At 41.9% G+C, this 19,271-nt stretch overlaps 1 protein-coding gene across 5 annotated transcripts in view; it reads left to right on the top strand.

Annotated features, from left to right (window-relative positions):
* The first annotated feature begins 1,549 nt into the window (after positions 1–1,549).
* Positions 1,550–19,271, top strand: part of SENP6 (SUMO specific peptidase 6) — a 132,711-nt gene continuing 114,989 nt past the window's right edge. For all 5 annotated transcript variants that reach the window (XM_070480785.1, XM_020901292.2, XM_020901287.2 and 2 more), the window contains exon 1: positions 1,550–1,835. Coding sequence is in view for 4 of the 5 variants with exons in the window: in XM_020901292.2 (XP_020756951.1) it covers positions 1,784–1,835 (52 nt within the window). In the remaining variant the exon portion in view is untranslated. The remainder of the gene's footprint in view (positions 1,836–19,271) is intronic.

Raw genomic sequence — 19,271 nt, 5'->3', positions numbered from 1 at the left:
CATTTTAGAGTCTGTACAAATGAGTCCAGTCAACCGCATGTGGCTATGATCTACCTGCCTGAGCATGATACTGTCATTGGCACAGACTGTCATAGACCATCACAACTATCATTCAATCTCCTCATGCAACAAAAATAGCAAATGATAACATATTCACTGTATCACTCTTACTAAGTCAGGAAAGGTTATTAGTTCATCTTAGAAAAAGACTTTAAAAGAAGTTTTAAACAAAGTTTTTTTGACTTATACCTTGGCCCCAGGGCAATTAAACTAGTTCATTCCTTGATTGACTCAATCATAGTTTTCCTGTATCATTTTAGTTGATGTTTCATTTTCATGGATATACAGCATACATTTGTGTTTTTTTTTTTTCCCAAGGGAGGAAGGACAGTGAGGGATTTAAGAAAAATGTTCGATTGGAAGACCACACACCAAAAGGAGTTGTGAGTTTCGTGGTGGGACTATGCATAACTTCTTTCCTTTGCTGTATTTTCCAAATATTCGTTAGTGAACATGACATATCTTTAATTAAAAAAGAAAAGAAAAACGAACATGACACAGTCACCTGCAGTCGTAAGGCCTGACGGACCGGTAAGGCAGGGGGACGGCTTTTGAAGTTTCAGGCACACAAAAAGACACGATTTTTTTTTTTAATTTTAAATTTACACTGTCATCCAAAGGGTACTGTAGCAACTTCCCTGATGAATTACCTTGAAAACTTTAACAATTTAGAAGCCTACAAATCACTTTCCACACGTGTGATCGCGCTACCTCACTAGACCTTTTCTCTCCAGTTGGCTATGGTCTAGGCCCGAAGGCCCCCTCAGAGGAATGAACTCAGAGTCCTTCTCAGGCCACCGTGCTGCCGCGGAAGCCGAATGCAGCGCCGGCCGGGCCCGCCAGCGACTCCGGCCCCGGCGTGTGTGGGCCGAGCCGGCGCCGCGCTGGGCCCTCGCCGCTGAGGGTCGGGCGGCGGGCGCCACGCGGCGGGGCTCTGCGCGGCGCCGCAGCCTCTCCGCCCGCGCGAGAGCCCGGGCTCCTGAGGGGGAGCCGCGCTGGGGGCGGCGGCGGCGGCGGCGCGGGGGCGGGAGCCGGGCGGCAGCAGCAGCAACAGCGCCCGTGGGGGAGGAGCGGCGGCGGCGGCTGGAGCTGCTGTGGCGACGGACGCTAGGCGGTGGCAGCGGAGACCCACCCCTGTCCACATGGACAGTCGCAGAGGCCTCGGCTGATGCATTCGCGCCTGGGCGGGGTGGGCGGACGGCTGTAGCGGCGGCGGCGGCACTGGGAGCGGAGGGCCCCCGGGGGCGCCTGTGGGTCGCGGAGACCTCGCCGCCCGGGCGCGGCGGGTGCGGCCATTTTACGGTCCGGGACTGAGGGAAGCGTATCTGTGAGCTCGCCTTCTGCACCCCCTTTTCCTGCGGGCCCGCAGCTGGGGGAAGCTTCAAGGGCGGCCTGGGCGGGCGGTGGATGGGGAGTCGCGGGCCGAGAGGCACCGGGCCCGGGAAGCGCCGTCGCCGCCGTCGCCGCTCGCGTTCTCCCGGCGGGGCCTGAGCCAGCCCAGGCCGCGGGCCTCGCCGCCCGCCAGCAGATAGGCCCCGGGAGCCGGCCTGCTTTTGTGTAGGCCCGTCCGGAAGAGGTAGCGTCGCCCGCCTCACGGCCGAGTCCTAGGCCCGCAACCCTGCGGCGGCTACCCTCCTGCGGCGCGGCCCCTCATCCTGGCGAACGCGACGGCGACGGCGGCGCGGGCCATGGATTAAGGCGGCGGCGGCGTGGGAGGAGGAAGATGGCGGCTGGCAAGAGCGACGGCAGCGCCGGGGAGATTACTTTTCTGGAAGGTACGTCGGTTCCTGCCAGTGTCGGGGGTGGGGGTGGGCAGAGACGGGAAAATGTGGGCCCCTGATTCCCGGATATTCGGTGACGGGCGCCGGGTGGGTTCGGGGGGCGGCGGCTCGGGGGCGATGGCGGGGAGGGAAGCTGCTGCGGGGGCGCCGGCTTCGAGTCCGCCCGGGTGAGAGAGTCGGCCGGGAGCCGGGAGGCTGTGAGGGGGAGGCGGTGGACCGGGCGCGAGCCGGAGTTTCTGGGCGTCCTCTGAGACTGCTGTCTTTTTTTTTTTTTTGACATTTTTTGCTTTCTCCGTGCTGGCCTGGGTATGAGAGCCGACTGCGGTCGGCTCTTGTTTGGTGTTTGTGAAAAGTTAAAACTTGCTAAAAGGTTGGATGAAATCGGGGACCAGACCGCTTTGGGAGGGGAGACGTAGTTTCCTGGAGCTTGTTTTAACACCCCCCACCCCCACCCCCTCAGGCCTTTCTGTTTCACAGAGCTTCAGGCTTCCTTTTACAGCCAGCATTCAGATTAGGCCTGGCCCTAAGAAATGTGTTTTGCTTAACGTATTTTAGGAAGTAATGTATCTGAGGAAAGAGAACGAGATACGTAGTATCGATTTGGGGGTCGTCACCTAAGCTAACAGACAAAGCTCGAGTGATTCCATTTTTATTCACTTGTGAGGAAAAGTTAAACATCCGTAGGTGAACTAAGCCAATGTTAAGAACACCTACATATTATTGTTGGGGATGGTGGTATTGGTAACAGTATTGGCTCTTTGGCCAAATATAAAGATCCCCCGATACAGCTAAATTCGTTGTAGTTGTGGATCAGGAACTCTGATGTTCATTGCTTAATTTGACTGTGGATTCACTGTTTTTGCTGGTAATTGGGTTTATTAATCAGTTCGGGAGAGCAGGTCTGTCTGCTGTGCAGTGATTGTTTTAAAAAAAAAAGGTTAACTCCTCTGGATAATTTTGCAAAGATGAATTTCACATGGAATATAGGCAGTACTTTAAAAATAATTGGAAACATTTCTGAATTAAGATAGTACAACTTCACTGTGGTACAAGGTCCTTTAAGAGGGTGTCGAAGGATGCTTATGCCGTGTTTACAGTTTTCTTAACTGCATTGGAAACAGTGCCTGGAACACAGTAGGTACTCAGTCTAGTGAACAAATAGGGACCAGTAGAGGTGAGTGGGACCCACTCCAGTTCTTGCCTGGAGAATCCCAGGGACGGGGGAGCCTGGTGGGCTTCCATCTATGGGGTCACACAGAGGCGGACACGACTGAAGTGACTTAGCAGCAGAGGTGAGGGGGAAAAGAAATGTTAATATTCTTCATTCTTCTTCCTTAAAGTATAGCAGAACAAAAAAAATTTTTTTTACCTTGTTATGCAAACCAGCCTTTATTTAAAAATGATGGGCTTTATATGAGATTTGTAGTAAGAAGATGTGGAAAGCTTGCGGGTTTTCTGGCTTCACTTCATATTTCTTCCATTCAGTCTCCGTTCTCATTTGGGCTGATTAGTTACCTGTCAGAGGCTGAGCGTGGTACAGCTTGTGTTACAGGTGGTGCTATGTGATGAACATTGGGAGGATGGAAGGAGCATAAATAAGGCCAACAGTTACAGGGCTGAAGTAAATTTAAAGCTGCAGTTTTTAGTTTATTCTAACTTCAGGGTCTATGAATTCCTCTAGTGGAAAAAATTGAATTTCATCACTTCTTTTTCAGCGTTTACATAAGCAAGTAAATGGTGCCTTGTTTAGAATATGAGCATAAGGGGCTGATATTTAGTACTATTAAATAAGTGGAATGATATTTAGGACTACTTGTATTTTTTATATTTAATTCTTTTGGTTCTCTATGCTTTTAATGATGAGATACTCCAATATAACTTGCCAAATATTCACTCAGCAAATATTTATGTCAGCCTACTCTGTGCTAGGCACTTTTCCAAAGTAAAGACAGCAGTGCATAAGATAGTTAGGGTCCTTTCCTTCATGGGACCTATATTTTAGTAGGAGGGACTTTTTGTAACTAAAAATTAATCCCTTTAGAACAATCTTACCACTTTTTTTTTTGCATAGTTTCCTTCTTTATTTAGATCTGCTCAGACCTGACAGCCGACTCAAAATGTCTTGTGGCCACACTCACATGTACAAACATGGTATTCCTCTGTTTTATTTTCATGGTAGCACTTTTCACATGATAAATTTGTCTTCATGTTTTTTAGTCCTGTAAAAATAGAAGCTCCATTAAAGCAATAACTTTTTCTTTTCACCGTTATACTTCTTGCACCTGGAGCATCTTTATTTATTGTTAATGAAATAAACAAGAAGATAATAGTGTAGTATAAGGCTGTGGAAGAAATACATAGAAAAAGCCATTTTACATAGTGTTAAGGTCAGGAAAGGCCTTCTGAGGAGGTCACACCTGTGTTAAGGTAATAACCGTGAGACTAGAGTATGGCAGAGAGGATGATGCCTGTAAAGGCTCTAAGATGATATAGGATTTCATTTGTTTAAAAAAAGATCATTATGGCTGAAATGTAATAAGCACAGAACACAGTAACAAGCATAGATATGAGAGAGAGCAGATCATGAAAGTTCATGAATTTTTATTTGATTCTGAAAAGTAGGAAATCATTGAAGAGTTTGGGGCAATGGAGTTAATGATACAGTTTATCTTTTTAAAAAATCACTTTTCTCCTGGAGTAAATTAGAGCAGAGTAAGAGTAAAAGCAGAGCCATTAGGTAGGAGAATATTGTAGCGGTTTGAAAAATAGAGAGGCTTGTATTAGGATGGTAGCAGTGGCCATCAGGAAAGAGGAGTGGATAGATGGAAGATCTGTTTGAGAACTTCTTAATGCATTGTATATTGAGGATCAGAGAAAAGTAGGAATCAGAGATGACTCCTAGGGTTTTGGTTTGGTGGGGAGTGGGGGGACTCCATTTATTGAGATGGAGTAGAGGAATGAGAAGCTCATAGCTCTGTTTTCGTCATCTTAAGTTTGAGGTGCTGGTTTGTCGTCCATATTCTAAACACTGCTTTACATTCTCACAAACTGTGATATTAAATACTAATTCCAGTTCTTTCTCTACCTTCACTAGGGAAAAAGAGAGCTACTGGTTACTATTGTGCTTTGTCAGTATAGTATCACGCTGAAATGGTGTGAATTGAATTAGGCCACAGCTTGTATTGAATTTTTTTCTTCCCCCTCTTTGATTTGTTCCTTTCTCTTCTGTTCACTTAAGGTTGTCTTCTGCCTCTTTCCCTCTTGTGATAGTTTGGGAGGTTTCTTTTGTTCACTTGTTGAGTAGATACTTACTGAGAAACTGTAATGTTGTAGGTACTGTGTTGAGAGGCACAGTGGAGGCAGGGGAGGTTTCCTGGTGGAGTTTCCAGGCCAGTGAAGAGAGTCAGTAATCAAATAATCATACTTGTAAGTGTAAAATTACAGCTGTCAAGTGCAACAAATGGGGATTATTTGTAATAATGAGACTTTGATCTAACTAGGGCAGTTTGAAGGGTGACTAGGAGAAGGAAAGGTGGAGAGGCAGCTTTCTAGCCAGGGCGGTTGCAGTAGAGGAAGCCTGGTATGTTTAGGGAACTGAGAGGACCATGTGGCGCTGGTAAGGAGAATGTTACAAGAGGAGACTGGGGTTAACATCCTCAGGTTTGTTTCAAAAAAAGGTCAAGGTGTACCACTTGTAGAATGCTCTAGGGAGGGGCAGAAGAATGTCAGGGAGGTCAGTTACGAGGCTTGCGGAATAGGGCAAAGGTGCTGGTAGTTGGCACCTTCTCTGTCTTTTGATATTCTCCTTTTCTCACCTGTGGAACCTCTGGCAAATCTAACTCCTCTCTGATTTGTTTCTTTCTTTTTATATATATATAGTGCTCTTGTTCATTCTGTAATAGTTTCTTTCCCTTTATCTTTTTTCTTCTACTAACTAACTGCATAACCAATCTTTTCTCCCATATTTTTCTACTTCCCCTTTCATATGTGTGTGTGTGTCTGTGTGTATTTACTACTTTGTTTTCATTCTAGGCCCGTCTCCCTTTGTGAACTTTGTCTACTAGTTGAAGAGATTGGTCTAAACTACTGCAGTGTTGTCCTCTATCCAGCAAAACTGCTTATGTTTCCAAATGAAAAGTGTTTTCCATTTTCCCTTAATTATACTTTATTTTTACATACAAGTCAAGTTCAGAATCCAATCCATTTGTCATTTTTATGGGGGATAGTAAATACTTCACCCATCTCCTGAACTAAAGTACCATTTCTCCTAAATGATTGGCATTCCATGAATATGAATAGGGGCTTTCCAGGTGGCACTTATTGCAAAATTCAGACTTAAATTGAAGAAGGTAGGGAAAAACCACTAGACCATTCAGGTATGACCTAAATCATATCCCTTATGATTATACAGTGAAAGTGACAGATAGATTCAAAGGATTAGATCTGATAGAGTGCCTGAAGAACTATGGATGGAGGTTCATGGAATTGTACAGGAGGCAGTGATCAAAACCATGTACAAGAAAAAGAAATGCAAAAAGGCAGAATGGTTGTCTGACAAGGCCTTACAAATAGCTGAGAAAAGAAGAGAAGCAAAGGAGAAAAAGAAAGATATACCCATTTGAATGCAGAGTTCCAGAAAGTAGCAAGGAGAGATAGAAAAGCCATCCTTAGTGATCAATGCAAAGAAATAGAAGAAAACAATAGAATGGGAAAGACTAAGAGATCTCTTCAAGAAAATCAGAAAAGGGAACATTTCATGCCAAGATGGGCACAATAAAAGACAGAAACGGTATGGACCTCACCAAAGCAGAAGATATTAAGAAGAGGTGGCAAGAATACACAGAAGAACTATACAAAAAGATCTTCATGATCCAGATAACCACCATGGTGTGATCACTCACCTAGAGCCAGACATCCTAGATTGTGAAGTCAAGTGGGCCTTAGGAAGCATCACTTCAAACAAAGCTAGTGGAGGCGATGGAATTCCAGTAGAGCTATTTCAAATCCTAAAACATGATGCTGTGAAAGTGCTGTATTCAGTATGCAAGCAAGTTTGGAAAACTCAGCAGTGGCCACAGGACTGGAAAAGATCAGTTTTCATTCCAGTCCCAAAGAAGGGCAATGCCAAAGATGTTGAAACTATTGCACAATTGCACTCATCTCACATGCTAGCAAAGTAATGCTCCAAATTTTCCAAGCCAGGCTTCAGTAGTACATGAACCAAGAACTTCCATATACTCAAGCTGGATTTAGAAAAGGCAGAGGAACCAGAGATCAAATTGCCAACATTTGTTGGATCATCAAAAAAGCAAGAGAATTCCAGAAAAAAACATCTACCTCTCCTTTATTGACTACACCAAAACCTTTGACTGTGTGGATCACAACAAGCTGTGGAAAATTCTTCAAGAGATGAGAATACTAGACTACCTTACCTGCCTGCTGAGAAATCGGTGTGCAGGTCAAGAAGTAATCCTTAGAAGCAGACATGGAACAACAGACTGGTTCCAAATTGGGAAAAGAGTACGTCAAGCTCTATATTGCCACCCTGATTATTATTTAACCTATATGCAGAGTATATCAATCAAAATGCTAGGCTGGATGAAGCACAAGCTGGACTCGAGATTGCTGGAAGAAATATTGATAACCTCAAATATGCAGATGACAGCACCCTTATGGCAGAAAGTGAAGAGGAACAAAAGAGCCTCTTGATGAAAGTGAATGAGTAGAGTGAAAAAGCTGGCTTAAAAACTCAACATTCTTCGAAACATGTATATTATCAAGGGTGAAACAGATCACCAGCCCTGGTTGGATGCATGAGACAAGTGCTCGGGGCTGGTGCACTGGGAAGACCCAGAGGGATCAGGTGGAGAGGGAGGTGGGGGGGAGGGGATCGGGATGGGGAATACATGTAAATCCATGGCTGATTCATGTCAGTGTATGGCAAAAACCACTACAATATTGTAATTAGCCTCCAGCTAATAAAAATAAATGAAAAAAAAAAAACAACAACTCAACATTCAAAAAACTAAGATCATGGCATCCAGTCTCATTTCATCGCAAATAGATGGGGAAACAATGGAAGTGGTGAGAGACTTTATTTTCTTGGGTTCCAAAATCTCTGCAGATGGTGACTGCAACATGAAATTAAAAGATGCTTGCTCCTTGGAAGACAAGCTATGATCAACCTAGACAGTGTATTAAAAAACAGAGACATTATTTTGCTAACAAAGGTCTGTCTAGTCAAAGCTGTGGTTTTTCCAGTATTTACGGATGTGACAGTTGGACCATAAAGAAAGCTGAGCACCGAAGAATTGATGCTTTTGAACTGTGGTGTTGGAGAAGACTCTTGAGAGTCCTTTGGACTGCCGGGAGATCAAACCAGTCAATCCTAAAGAAAATCAACCCTGAATATTCATTGGAAGGACTGATGTTGAAGCTGAAACTCCAATATTTTGGCCACCTGATGAGAAGAACTGACTCACTGGAAAAGACCCTGATCCTGGGACAGGTTGAAGGCAGGAGGGGAAGGGGACTACAGAGGATGAGATGGTTGAATGGCATCACTGACTCAATGGACATGAGTTTGAGTAAGCTCCTGGAGTTGGTGATGGACAGGGAGGCCTGGTGTGCTGCAGTCCATGGGGTCGCAAAGAGCCGGACATGACTGAGCAACTGAACTGAACTGAGGTGGTGATAGTGGTCAAGAACCTGCCTGCCAGTGCGGGAGAAATAAGAGATGCTGATTCAATCCCTGTGTCAATAAGATCCCCTGGAGGAGGAGATGGCAACCCACTCCAGTATTCTTGTCTGGATAATCCTATGGACAGAGGAGCCTGGCGGGCTACAGCCCATGGGGTTGCAAAGAGTCGGATATGACTGAAGGGACTTAGCACGCTCACATTGGTATATGAGCAAGGTCTTTAGTTTTGGCCTGCTTAGCAGGTCACACCACAACGTTCTTCATTTTAGTCCTACTCCTTCCTCTTTTGATTGTACTGCCTTTAGAAACTATACCATGGTGTCATTCCTTGTTTACTGCTTTAGCTATATGTATTTCCTAGTTGCTTTCCAGTTTAATCAATAAATTCTACTTATCACTTGATTTCATGTACTCACATGGAACAGTCGAGTAAACCTCACATGAAATGGAAGCAATTTTCATAAGAAATGCATTGAGCACCTGAAGTCAGAAGCCAGAATGCGAGAATTCATCTTCTAGCTCTATACTTACTGGCACTGTGATCTTGGATTGATAACTTAACCTTTGTGTTTTCGTATCTGTCAAACAAGGATAATAATTGCAGTTACCTCATAAGGTTGCCATGAAGATTAAACATGTTAGTATATAGTAAACTCTTAGAACAATTCCAGGCATGTAATTCCAAATACTATGTTTGTTATATTTATTTTCTTAGCAGGTAGAAAAGAGAAGAACTTTTCTTGCTTTTCTGTTCTTAATGCTTGCCTTCTCTCATTTGAATTCTAGTTTTTACTCTCTTTCACTTACTACCTTTCTTTTCCTAGGTATTAGCTGATTGTTCTTGATATTCTAGATTGACTAGTGAGAGAGGAAGAGAGAATGACGTTGTGTTTTTTACATCTAGACTTCTATAAGTTAGGTGTTACTGTACTGTAATGTTGTAATGTTCATACAATAACATATACTGTAATGTTGTATTGTAATGTTGCCATTACAAAAGTTTGTTGACAGTTTGAGGAGGTCAAGAGGTCTCGAGGGATTACATGACCTAGAGCAATTAGGGCGTCAGCAGAACCGGAGTCTGGGACCTGTGCTAGAGCCGTAACCTCCTTCAGCAGTCCTTTCCTTCTTTCTTCCCTCCTTTCCTTTATTCCTTTGCTTTCCCATTTTTCTTTCCTATTTAATCTTTAGGGGCAGGGGACCTGGACAAGAGAAGGAAAAAATAATAGGGAATTATAGGGACTCCCCCTGGTGGCTCAGAGGTTAAAGTGTCTGCCCGCAATGAGGGAGACCTGGGTTCAATCCCTGGGTCGGGAAGATCCCCTGGAGAAGGAAATGGCAACCCACTCCAGTATTCTTGCCTGGAGAATCCCATGGATGGAGGAGCCTGGTGGGCTACAATCCACCGGGTCACCAAGAGTCGGACTCGACTGAGTGACTTAACCATTTATTGATTCAATTTGATCTCTACGAGGGCAAAAGCCGAAGCCACAGATCTCTTAAGGCCCAACTTCAGAAATCACAGTGTCACTTCTGTCTCATTTGATTGGCTAGAAAGCCACAGAGCCAGCTCAGATTCAAGGGGAGGGGAAGTAGAACCATCATTCATCAGGAATGGTGGAAAAGAATTTGCAGCCATCTTTCCTCTCCCATACCTCTTTCGTGTTTTGTTCTTGTTGTAGTTTTAAATACTTTCAACAGAGTCATATTGTTTCTTGAACTTGAGAACTACAGTTCTTTTGAGATCCAAAAGTTTCTAATTTCTAGACAGATTAGGAAGCTAAAGGAAGACCAAAAAATAGACCACACATTCGTAATTTTTCTCAAAGGTATAAATAGCAACATAGTTCAGTTGTTCAGTCATATCCGACTCTGTGACCCCGTGGACTGCAGCACGCCAGGCTTTCTTGTCCTTCACCAACTCACAAAGCTTGCTCAAACTCATGTCCATCCAGTCATTGACGCCATCCAACCACATTATCCTCTATCGTCTCCTCCTTCTGCCTTCAGTCTTCCCCAGCATCAGGGTCTTTTCCAGTCAGTTTTTTGCATCAGGTGGCCAAAGTATTGAAGTTACAGCTTCAGCATTAGTCCTTCCAGTGAATATTTGGGACTGATTTCTTTTGGGATGGACTGGTTGGATCTCTTCACAGTCCCAGGGACTCTCGAGTCTTCTCCAACACCACAGTTCAAAAGCATCAATTCTTCGACATTCAGCTTTGTAGTCCAGCTCCCACATCCATACGTGACTACTGGAAAAACCACAGCTTTGACTAGATGGACCTTTGTTGGCAAAGTAATGTCTCTGCTTTTTAATATGCTGTCTAGGTTGGTCATAGGTTTTCTTCCAAGGAGCGAGTGTCTTTTAATTTCATGCTGCAATCACCATCTGCAGTGATTTTGGAGCCTGACTGTTTCCATTGTTTTCCCATCTATTTGCCATGAAATGATGGTATCAGATGCCATGATCTTAGTTTTTTGAATGTTGGGTTTTAAGCCAACTTTTTCACTCTCCTCTTTCACTTTCATCAGGAGGCTCTTTAGTTGTTCTTCACTTTCTGCCATAAGGGTAGTGTCATCTGCGTATCTGAGGTTATTGGTATTTCTTCCAGCTATCTTGATTCCAGTTTGTGCTTCATGTAACCTGGCATTTTGAATGATGTGCTCTGCATATGGATTAAATAAGCAGGGTGACAGTATCCAGCCTTGACGTACTCCTTTCCCAATTTGGAACCAGTCTGTTGTTCCATGTCAGGTTCAAACGGTTGTTTCTTGACCTGCATACAGATTTCTCAGCAGGCAGGTAAGGTGGTCTGGTATTCCCATCTCTTGAAGAATTTTCCAGTTTGTTGTGATCCATGCAGTCAAAGGCTTCAGTGTAGTCAGTGAATCAGAAGTAGATGTTTTTCTGGAATTCTCCTCCTGCCTTTTCTGTGATCCAGCGGATGTTGGCAATTTGATCTCTGGTTCCTCTGCCTTTTCTAAAACCAGCTTGAACATCTGGAAGTTCCTGGTTCATGTATTGTTGAAGCCTGGCTTGAGCAGTTTGAACATTACTTTGGTAGCGTGTGAGATGAGTGCAGTTGTGTGGTAGTTTGAACATTGTTTGGCATTGCCTTTCTTTGGGATTGGAATGAAACCTGCAACATAGTCATTGGTTAATTTTTCTTTGATTAGTAACTGATTCAAGAATTTCTGAAACCAAACAAGCATAAGGAAGAAAAGAGGAAGAGTGATAGAAACTTCTCCTTCCTTTTTTTCTTTCATTCAGTGATATGCTGGAGTTGTTATTGTAATCCTTCTCATTTCCATTACCTAATCTCTTAGAAAATATGGTCACCACTGTTTACAGTATTAAAAATTAAATGTCATCTCAGTCCAAAACACAGCAGTTAATCCAGAAAGTCAAAGGCAGGCTGTTGATCACAATTACAACCCACATCAGTTGTGCACTTAAGTCATGTTACTTGTAATGATGCCACAATGGATGATCCGTTATTGTGAACTGCCAATTATGGTTGCCTACATCACCTAAAAAACAGAAGTAGCCATGCAGTATCCATTTGACACTAACAACAGTGTTACTCTTAGCTCCTGTTTTTTGGGCTACCTTAGCCTTTTGTACTTCTCAGAGCCTTCTGTGTCCATCACCAAAAATTAGGACCTCTTGTCTCCTGTGGATACTAACTTTGAGTACTAAAATTGGAGCAGCCCTAGGCAAGTTGGGACATGTGGACCTTGTACCTCATCCCAAGCTAACAGCAACTACTTTGAGGCCTTCTGAAACCACAGGCTTGAGAAGTAAGACAGCAAGCCATATTCTGATCTTGATTTGGGAGAGTTATTTCAAGTACATTTCATGCTTATTTTTTAACAGGAGAGTTTTTTTCCTCCCACATTAACTGCATAATCATTGAAATATAGCAAGGATAAGAAAGTAAACAGTGCTTGTGTACAAGTGTATAACAAATGTACTTGTTTATTTTTTGGAAAGATTGAAGCCAGTTTTAAGAACGGGAAGAGCTAGAAATTGGTTCCAGAGACTTGTTTGTAGACTATGTAATAACCTTCTTGTCTTTCCTGTATTGAAAAAAAGATCTGCAAATTTTGCCTCTACAACCTCCTCTGTGTTTGAATCTACCAGTAAATCTTAGCAATATGGTGAAGGTACTCCCTTTTACCACCGTGACTTCTAGTGACTCCATGATCATGGAAACCAGTATCTTCTTTGCTTCTGGAAGTCCTGTGCCACTGTTTGGATGAGGTGGGATTCTGTGTTTTGGCATTTAAACTTTCTTTCTTCAGTTCACGTTGGTCTGCATTCTCTATTACCACAAGAGATAAAAAAGAATGATTTAATTTTGCCATTCTAGTAATTAACTCTGCAAATCTTAATCAGTGTTTCCTCACAAGTTTTGAGTACCAACTCCTGAGTCTCTTTTGTCTTCACCCTTTACAGGCTTTATACCTGGTTTTCAAGTTTATCTTCTTTTAAGTTTACTATGAACCTGTCATTTTTCTCCTTATTGAATTTTGCATTTACACTTTCAGAATTACAGTGTTTCTTTGGTCCACCTCATGACTGCCATCTTGATGGTCTTGTCTCCTTTCCTTGGAGCAGAGGAACATTTGGAGCCACCTGTCTCTTGTGATCGTTTCTTAAATTATTCATTTTTTTTGACTGTGTGTGCTCAAGATAACTGTATTTTTAAAGTTGTTATGCTGTATAAAGATATTACCAACTACATTACTTTGGCTTAAGGTACTGATACTTCGACTCCATAGAAGATCAGTATCCTTCCAGCAATTCCGGCAGCACCAAACTGCTGCCTGATGTTGGCCTTGGATGGAACTACTTGGATATCAGCATCCTGCCGAAAGATGCATAGAAACCCACTGAATGGAATGAAGAAGTTGATAAACCTAGAGAACAATGAACAGCAGCTGCATCCTGAGGCAAAGAATACTGTGGGTTTTGTGGCTCACAGAGAAGTCTGGTATTATTTCCAAGAATATAGTATATTCAGACTTCATCTTCAGATAATATTGGACTGTAGTCTGTCTTCTGTATGAAAAAAATAATTTTTCTTTTTTTAAAAGTTTAGGAATTTGAGGAAATCACCATAGCTGGGTGATTTTTCTGCTTTATGTAGCATCTGTGGGAGTTATTCAGCGGTAGCTGGGCTGGCCTGGAAGTTCCAGGGTAGCTGTATTCAGATGTCTAATGGGCAGGTTGGAAAGTTGGGCCCTTCTTTCTCCATGTAGTCTAAGGGCCTCTTGATGTGGTCTCTGCAGCAAGGTTCCCAGACTTGTAACATGATGACTTAGGGCTCTAAGACATTGCCTTTGGAGAATCTTGACAGGTTCTTGAGAAAGTTTGGGACTAAAGTATTACAGAGCAACCTATACTTGCTTTATTGAGGTTTCCTGAGGTGTGTGTGTGTGTGCTCAGTTGCTTCATTTGTGTCCAACTCTTTGCGACCCCATGTACTGTAGCCTGCCAGGCTCCTCTGTCCATGGGTTTCTTCAGGCAAGGATACTGGAGTGGGTTGCCATTGTCTCCTCTGGGTGATCCTCCCTACTCAGGGATCAAACCTGCATCTCCTGCTTTGCAGGTGGATTCTTTACTGTCTTGTCACTGGGAAAGCCGGAGATTTCCTGATGTTTGCATTTAATTCTCTCTTTAGGTTTTCTTTTCTTGCTTTTATATTTATAGTTTGCAGAAGTTAACTTCTGTGTCAGTGATACTTTTTTAAAAATTCTATTTTTTATTATTGTAAAACCTTATCAATGACAGTTTAAAAAATTATTAGGAAATATTTCATGTCTGTGTGGAATATAAAGAATAATAGAGCAAAAACTCATGTTCTAATTCCTAGCCTAGAGAAAACATTGCTAATCCAATGTTAGTACAGTGTTAGCTACAGTGAAACTGGGGTGAACCCTTTCATTTTTGCATCTTCCTGCCTCCACTCCAGGTGTAACCACCAACCTCTGTTTGGTAGGCATTCCTATACATTTCTTTGTACTTTATGTATATATCTTTGAACCTGTGCAGATTGTTAGAATATATTACAAATCATGTCATACTATATTCTTCTGTAACTTGTTTTTCATTCTTACAGCATTGAGAAATTAAATAATGTTGATAAGAATAGGTCTGTTTGTTTGTCGTAGTATGAATGTATACTACATTATATTTATTCATTTCCTTTTTTTGTGAAAATTAGGTTGTATCTAATTTTTTTACTTTTACATACATTGCTACTATCAGTGTCTTAGGATGTCTCATATTGCTACGATGAACTTTTTAAAAGTACATTTCTTTGTGCACATGTGTGTGTTTCTCTGGAGCAGAGGTCAGCAAAGTTTTTCTGTAAAGGGCCAGATAGTGAATATCTTACACTTTGCATTTCAGACAGTGCTGCCTACCAATTTAGTAAGAAGGCAGTTATAGATAATGCATAAGCAAATGAGTATGGCTGTATGCCAGTAAAACTTTATGGGCACTGAAATTTGAATTTTATATGATTTTCTTGTAACATGAAACATCTTTCTTGTTTGATTTGTTGTTTTTCACCCCCTGAAGTGAAAAGTGAAGTGAAAGTGTTAGTCTGTCAGTAATGTCGGACTTTTTGCAACTCCATGGGCTATAGCCCGCCAGACTTCTCTGTCCATGGGATTCTCCAGGCAAGAATACTGGAGCGGGTCGCCATGCCCTCTTCCAGAGAATTTTTCCAACCCAGGGACCAAACCCAGGTCTCCTCCATTGTGAGTGGTTTCTTTAGTGTCTGAGCCACCAGAAAGACCCAAGAACACTGGAGTGGGTAGCCTGTCCCTTTTCCAGGGGCTGTTCCTGAACCAGGGCTTGAACCGGGGTCTCCTGCATTGCAGGCGGAGTCTTTTCTGTCTGAGCCACCAGGGCAGAGCCTTTTGAAAATGTAAAAGCCACATTCTTAGCTCATGGGCCTGTAAAGTCAAGCATCAGGCCAGATTTAGCTGGGCCATTCTTTGTTTACATCTGATCTAGAGTATTTCTTAGCATTGAAATTATTGGCTCATGTATTATTTCAGCTTCACCCTAGATACTGCCAAATTGATCTCCAAAGTGCTTTCGCTAGCAGTTTTTAAGATTTCCTGTTTATACACATCATCACCCACTTAATAATGTCTGATGTTTTAGTTTTTGCCAGTTTGAAGGGGTTTATTGGATGGCGATTTGAATTTGTAATACCGCTGTTTATAGTGAGGTTGAGTATCTTTATTGCTGTATTTAAAAAATTTGCTCATTGTCCATGCAGTGTTCAAAAAATATTGAGTGCCAACCTAGAGTTAATCCCTCTTGTATTTGCTTGTGGTGCTTGAGTAAATTAAAAAAGTAATCTATGAGTTTTGTTTTGGTTTTTAGGTTAACTTGTATGTATTTCCTTTATTTTTAATTGCTCATGTCTTCTGCACATTTTGTTTTCTGTTTTCTGTTGGAGTTCTTTATAAAGTCTGGATAGTAAACCTTGGTTGAATCACATGTATTGAGCATACATCTTATAAAATTACTGCTTAGTTTTTAATGCATGGAATAATTTTATGAGCACATTTTAAAAGTAGTGTTTTTTTTTCCTTAATGTCTTGCAGTTTTTGTGATACATGAAATTCTTTGGTCATATTGGTCCCTTGTATTGTAACTTTACCTTTTTTAAAAATTAATTACTGTTCATTTCTTTGGTTTTTATTATAGCAGAGTGATAAGCTATCCATGCTGGGGTAACAGAATTTGAAAGTCTATTTTAGTGTATCTGTTTCTTATGGTTTCTTTACATTTGAAAAAGGTCCTTAAAAAGACTTTATTAAAATACTTCTGAATCTGATAGGGGTGTTGATATCCAGAATATAAAAAGAACTCATAAAACTCAATAGCAAAACCTCCAAATAATCAAAGCAAAAATAGACAAAGGTCTTAAATAGACATTTTTTCCAAAGAAGGCCTACAAGTGGACAACAGATGAAAAGGTGCTTAGCATCACTAATTACTAGGAAAATGTAAATCAAGCCACCATAAGATATGGTGGCTTACGTCACCTTACGTCTTGTAGAATGATTACTATATTACCATGCATTGTTGTCGGGATTGTAAAATTGGTACAGACCCTGTAGAAAACAGTATGGAGGTTCTTCAGGAGATTAAAAGTAGAGCTATCTTATGATCCAGTAATTCTACTTATATGACTATATCTAAAGGAAACAAACACTGTGCCCCAGTATTCACAGCAATGTTACTTATAGTAGCCAAGACCTGGAAACAATCTTAAGTGTTCATCAGTGGATAAAGATGTGGATATATATTCAGTGGAATATTATTTAGACAAGAAAACTCCTACGATGTGTGACAACATGGGTGGATACTGAGATCATTTTGCTTAGTGAAATAAGAATTCTGTGTGATCCCACTGATATGTGCAATCTTTAAGAAAAAGAAGGTGGGGGCTTAAAATGAAACAACAGCAAAAAATCCCAAACTCATAGGAAAAAAGGTCAGATGTGCAGAGGCAGGGCAAGGGAGGTAGGGGACTTGGATGAGGGTTGTCCAAGGTTCAAACTTCCAGTTATAGGATAGATAAGTACTGGGGCTATAATGTAAAAAATTATGGATGGCTATAGTTCGTAGTCCTCGATGACATAATTGTTACAACTCTGCGACCCCATGGATTGCAGCATGCCAGGCTTCCCTGTCCTTCAGTATATCCTGGAGTTTGCTAAAAGTCATGTGCATTGAATCAATGATACCATCTAGCCATCTCATCCTCTGTTGTCTCCTCCTTCTCCTCCTTCAGTCTTTCCCAGCATCAGGATCTTTTCCAGCAAGTCGGCTCTTCGCATCAGGTGGCCAAAATACTGGTGCTTTAGCAACAGTCCTTCCAATGAATATTCAAGACAGATTTCCTTTAGGATTGCCTGGTTTGATCTCCTTGCTGTCCAAAGGGCTTTCAAGAGTCTTCTTTAGCACCACAGTTTAAAGGCATCAATTCTTCAGCGCTCAGCCTTTTTTATTGTCCAGGTCTCACATCCATACGTGACTACTGGAAAAACCATAGCTTTGACTAGACAGACCTTGTTTGCAAAGTAATGTCTCTGCTTTTTAACACTCTGTCTAGAATTGTCATAGCTTTTCTTCCAAGGAGCAGGTGCTTTGAATTTGATGGCTGCAGTCACCATCTGCAGTGATTTTGGAGCCCCCAAAAATAAAAAGTCTGTCACTGTTTCCATTGTTTTCCCATCTATTTGCCATGAAGTGATGGAATCAGATGCCATGATCTTTGTTTTCTGAATATTGAGTTTTAAGCCAGCTTTTTCACTCTCCCTTTACCTTCATCAAGAGGCTCTTTAGTTCCTCTTCACTTTCTGCCATAAGGATGGTGTCATCTGCATATGTGAGTTTATTGATATTTCTTCCAGCAATCTTGATCCCACTTTGTGCTTCATCCAGCCCAGTATTTTGCATGATGTACTGTGTATCTAAGTGAAGTAAGCAGAGTGACAATATATACAGCATTGAAGTACTCCTTTTCCAATTTGGAACCAGTCCATTGTTCCATGTCTGGTTCAAACTGTTGCTTTTTGACCTGCATACAGGTCTGTCAGGAAGCAGGTAAGGTGGTCTGGTATTCCCATTTCTTGAACAGTTTTCCACACTTTGTTGTGATCCACACAATCAAAGGCTTTAGTGTAGTCAGTGAAGCAGAAGTAGATGTCTTTCTGGAACTCTTACCTTTTCGATGATCCAGCGGATATTGGCAATTTGATCTCTGCATATTTGACCAGAGATCAAATTCCTCTGCCTTTTCTAAATCCAGCTTGTACATCTGGAAGTTCTTGGTTTATGTACTGTTGAAGCCTGGCTTGAAGGATTTTGAGCATGACCATGCTAGCATATGAAATGAGTGCAATTGTGTGGTAGTTTGACTTCTTTAGAATTTAAAGTAAATCATAAGAGTTCTCATCACAAGGAAAAAACTTTGTTTTCTTCCTTCCCTCTCTTCCCTTTCTCTCTTTCTTTCTTTCATCTGTATGAGATGATAGTTGTTAACTGAGCATATTACAGTAATTATTCCACAGTATATTTAAGTCAGATCGTTACGCTGTACACCTTGAACTTACACAGTTGTTCAGTTATAACTCAGTGAAGCCCGACAGGAATGGACCTGGAGTCTGTCACGCAGAGTGAAGGAAGTCAGAAAGAGAAAAACATCATATATAAATGCACATATGTGGAATATACATGCGTTCCACATATATCTATATATGTAGAGTCTGGAAAAATGGTACAAATGAACCTATTTCCAGAGCAGGAGTAGAGATGCAGACATAGTAAACAGGCATGTGGACACGGGGCGGGGGTGGGGTGGGGGATTAGTTGGGGGAGTAGGATTGGCATATATACTTACCATGAGTAAAATCCCTAGCTAGTGGGAACCTGCTGTAATGCACAGGAAACTCAGCTCAGGGCTCTGTGATGACCTCGAGAGGTGGGATTGGGTTGGGAAAGTGAGGTCTATGAGGGAGGGGGGATATATTTCACATCTAGTTGATTCACTTCCTTGTACAGCAGAAACTGACATAACATTGTAAAGCAATTATATTCCAATAAAAAATAAAACTGGGTGGGGAAGACTTCTTTTTCTAACTATGCAAAAGGTTTACTTATTTTTTTTACTCTTTTTTTTAAAGAGAAGTTT

This window comes from Odocoileus virginianus, chromosome 19, assembly GCF_023699985.2.
Source record: "Odocoileus virginianus isolate 20LAN1187 ecotype Illinois chromosome 19, Ovbor_1.2, whole genome shotgun sequence".
Classification (NCBI taxonomy): domain Eukaryota; kingdom Metazoa; phylum Chordata; class Mammalia; order Artiodactyla; family Cervidae; genus Odocoileus; species Odocoileus virginianus.
Note: the sequence above shows the minus strand (reverse complement) of the source record. Positions and strands in the feature narration are given on the sequence as shown.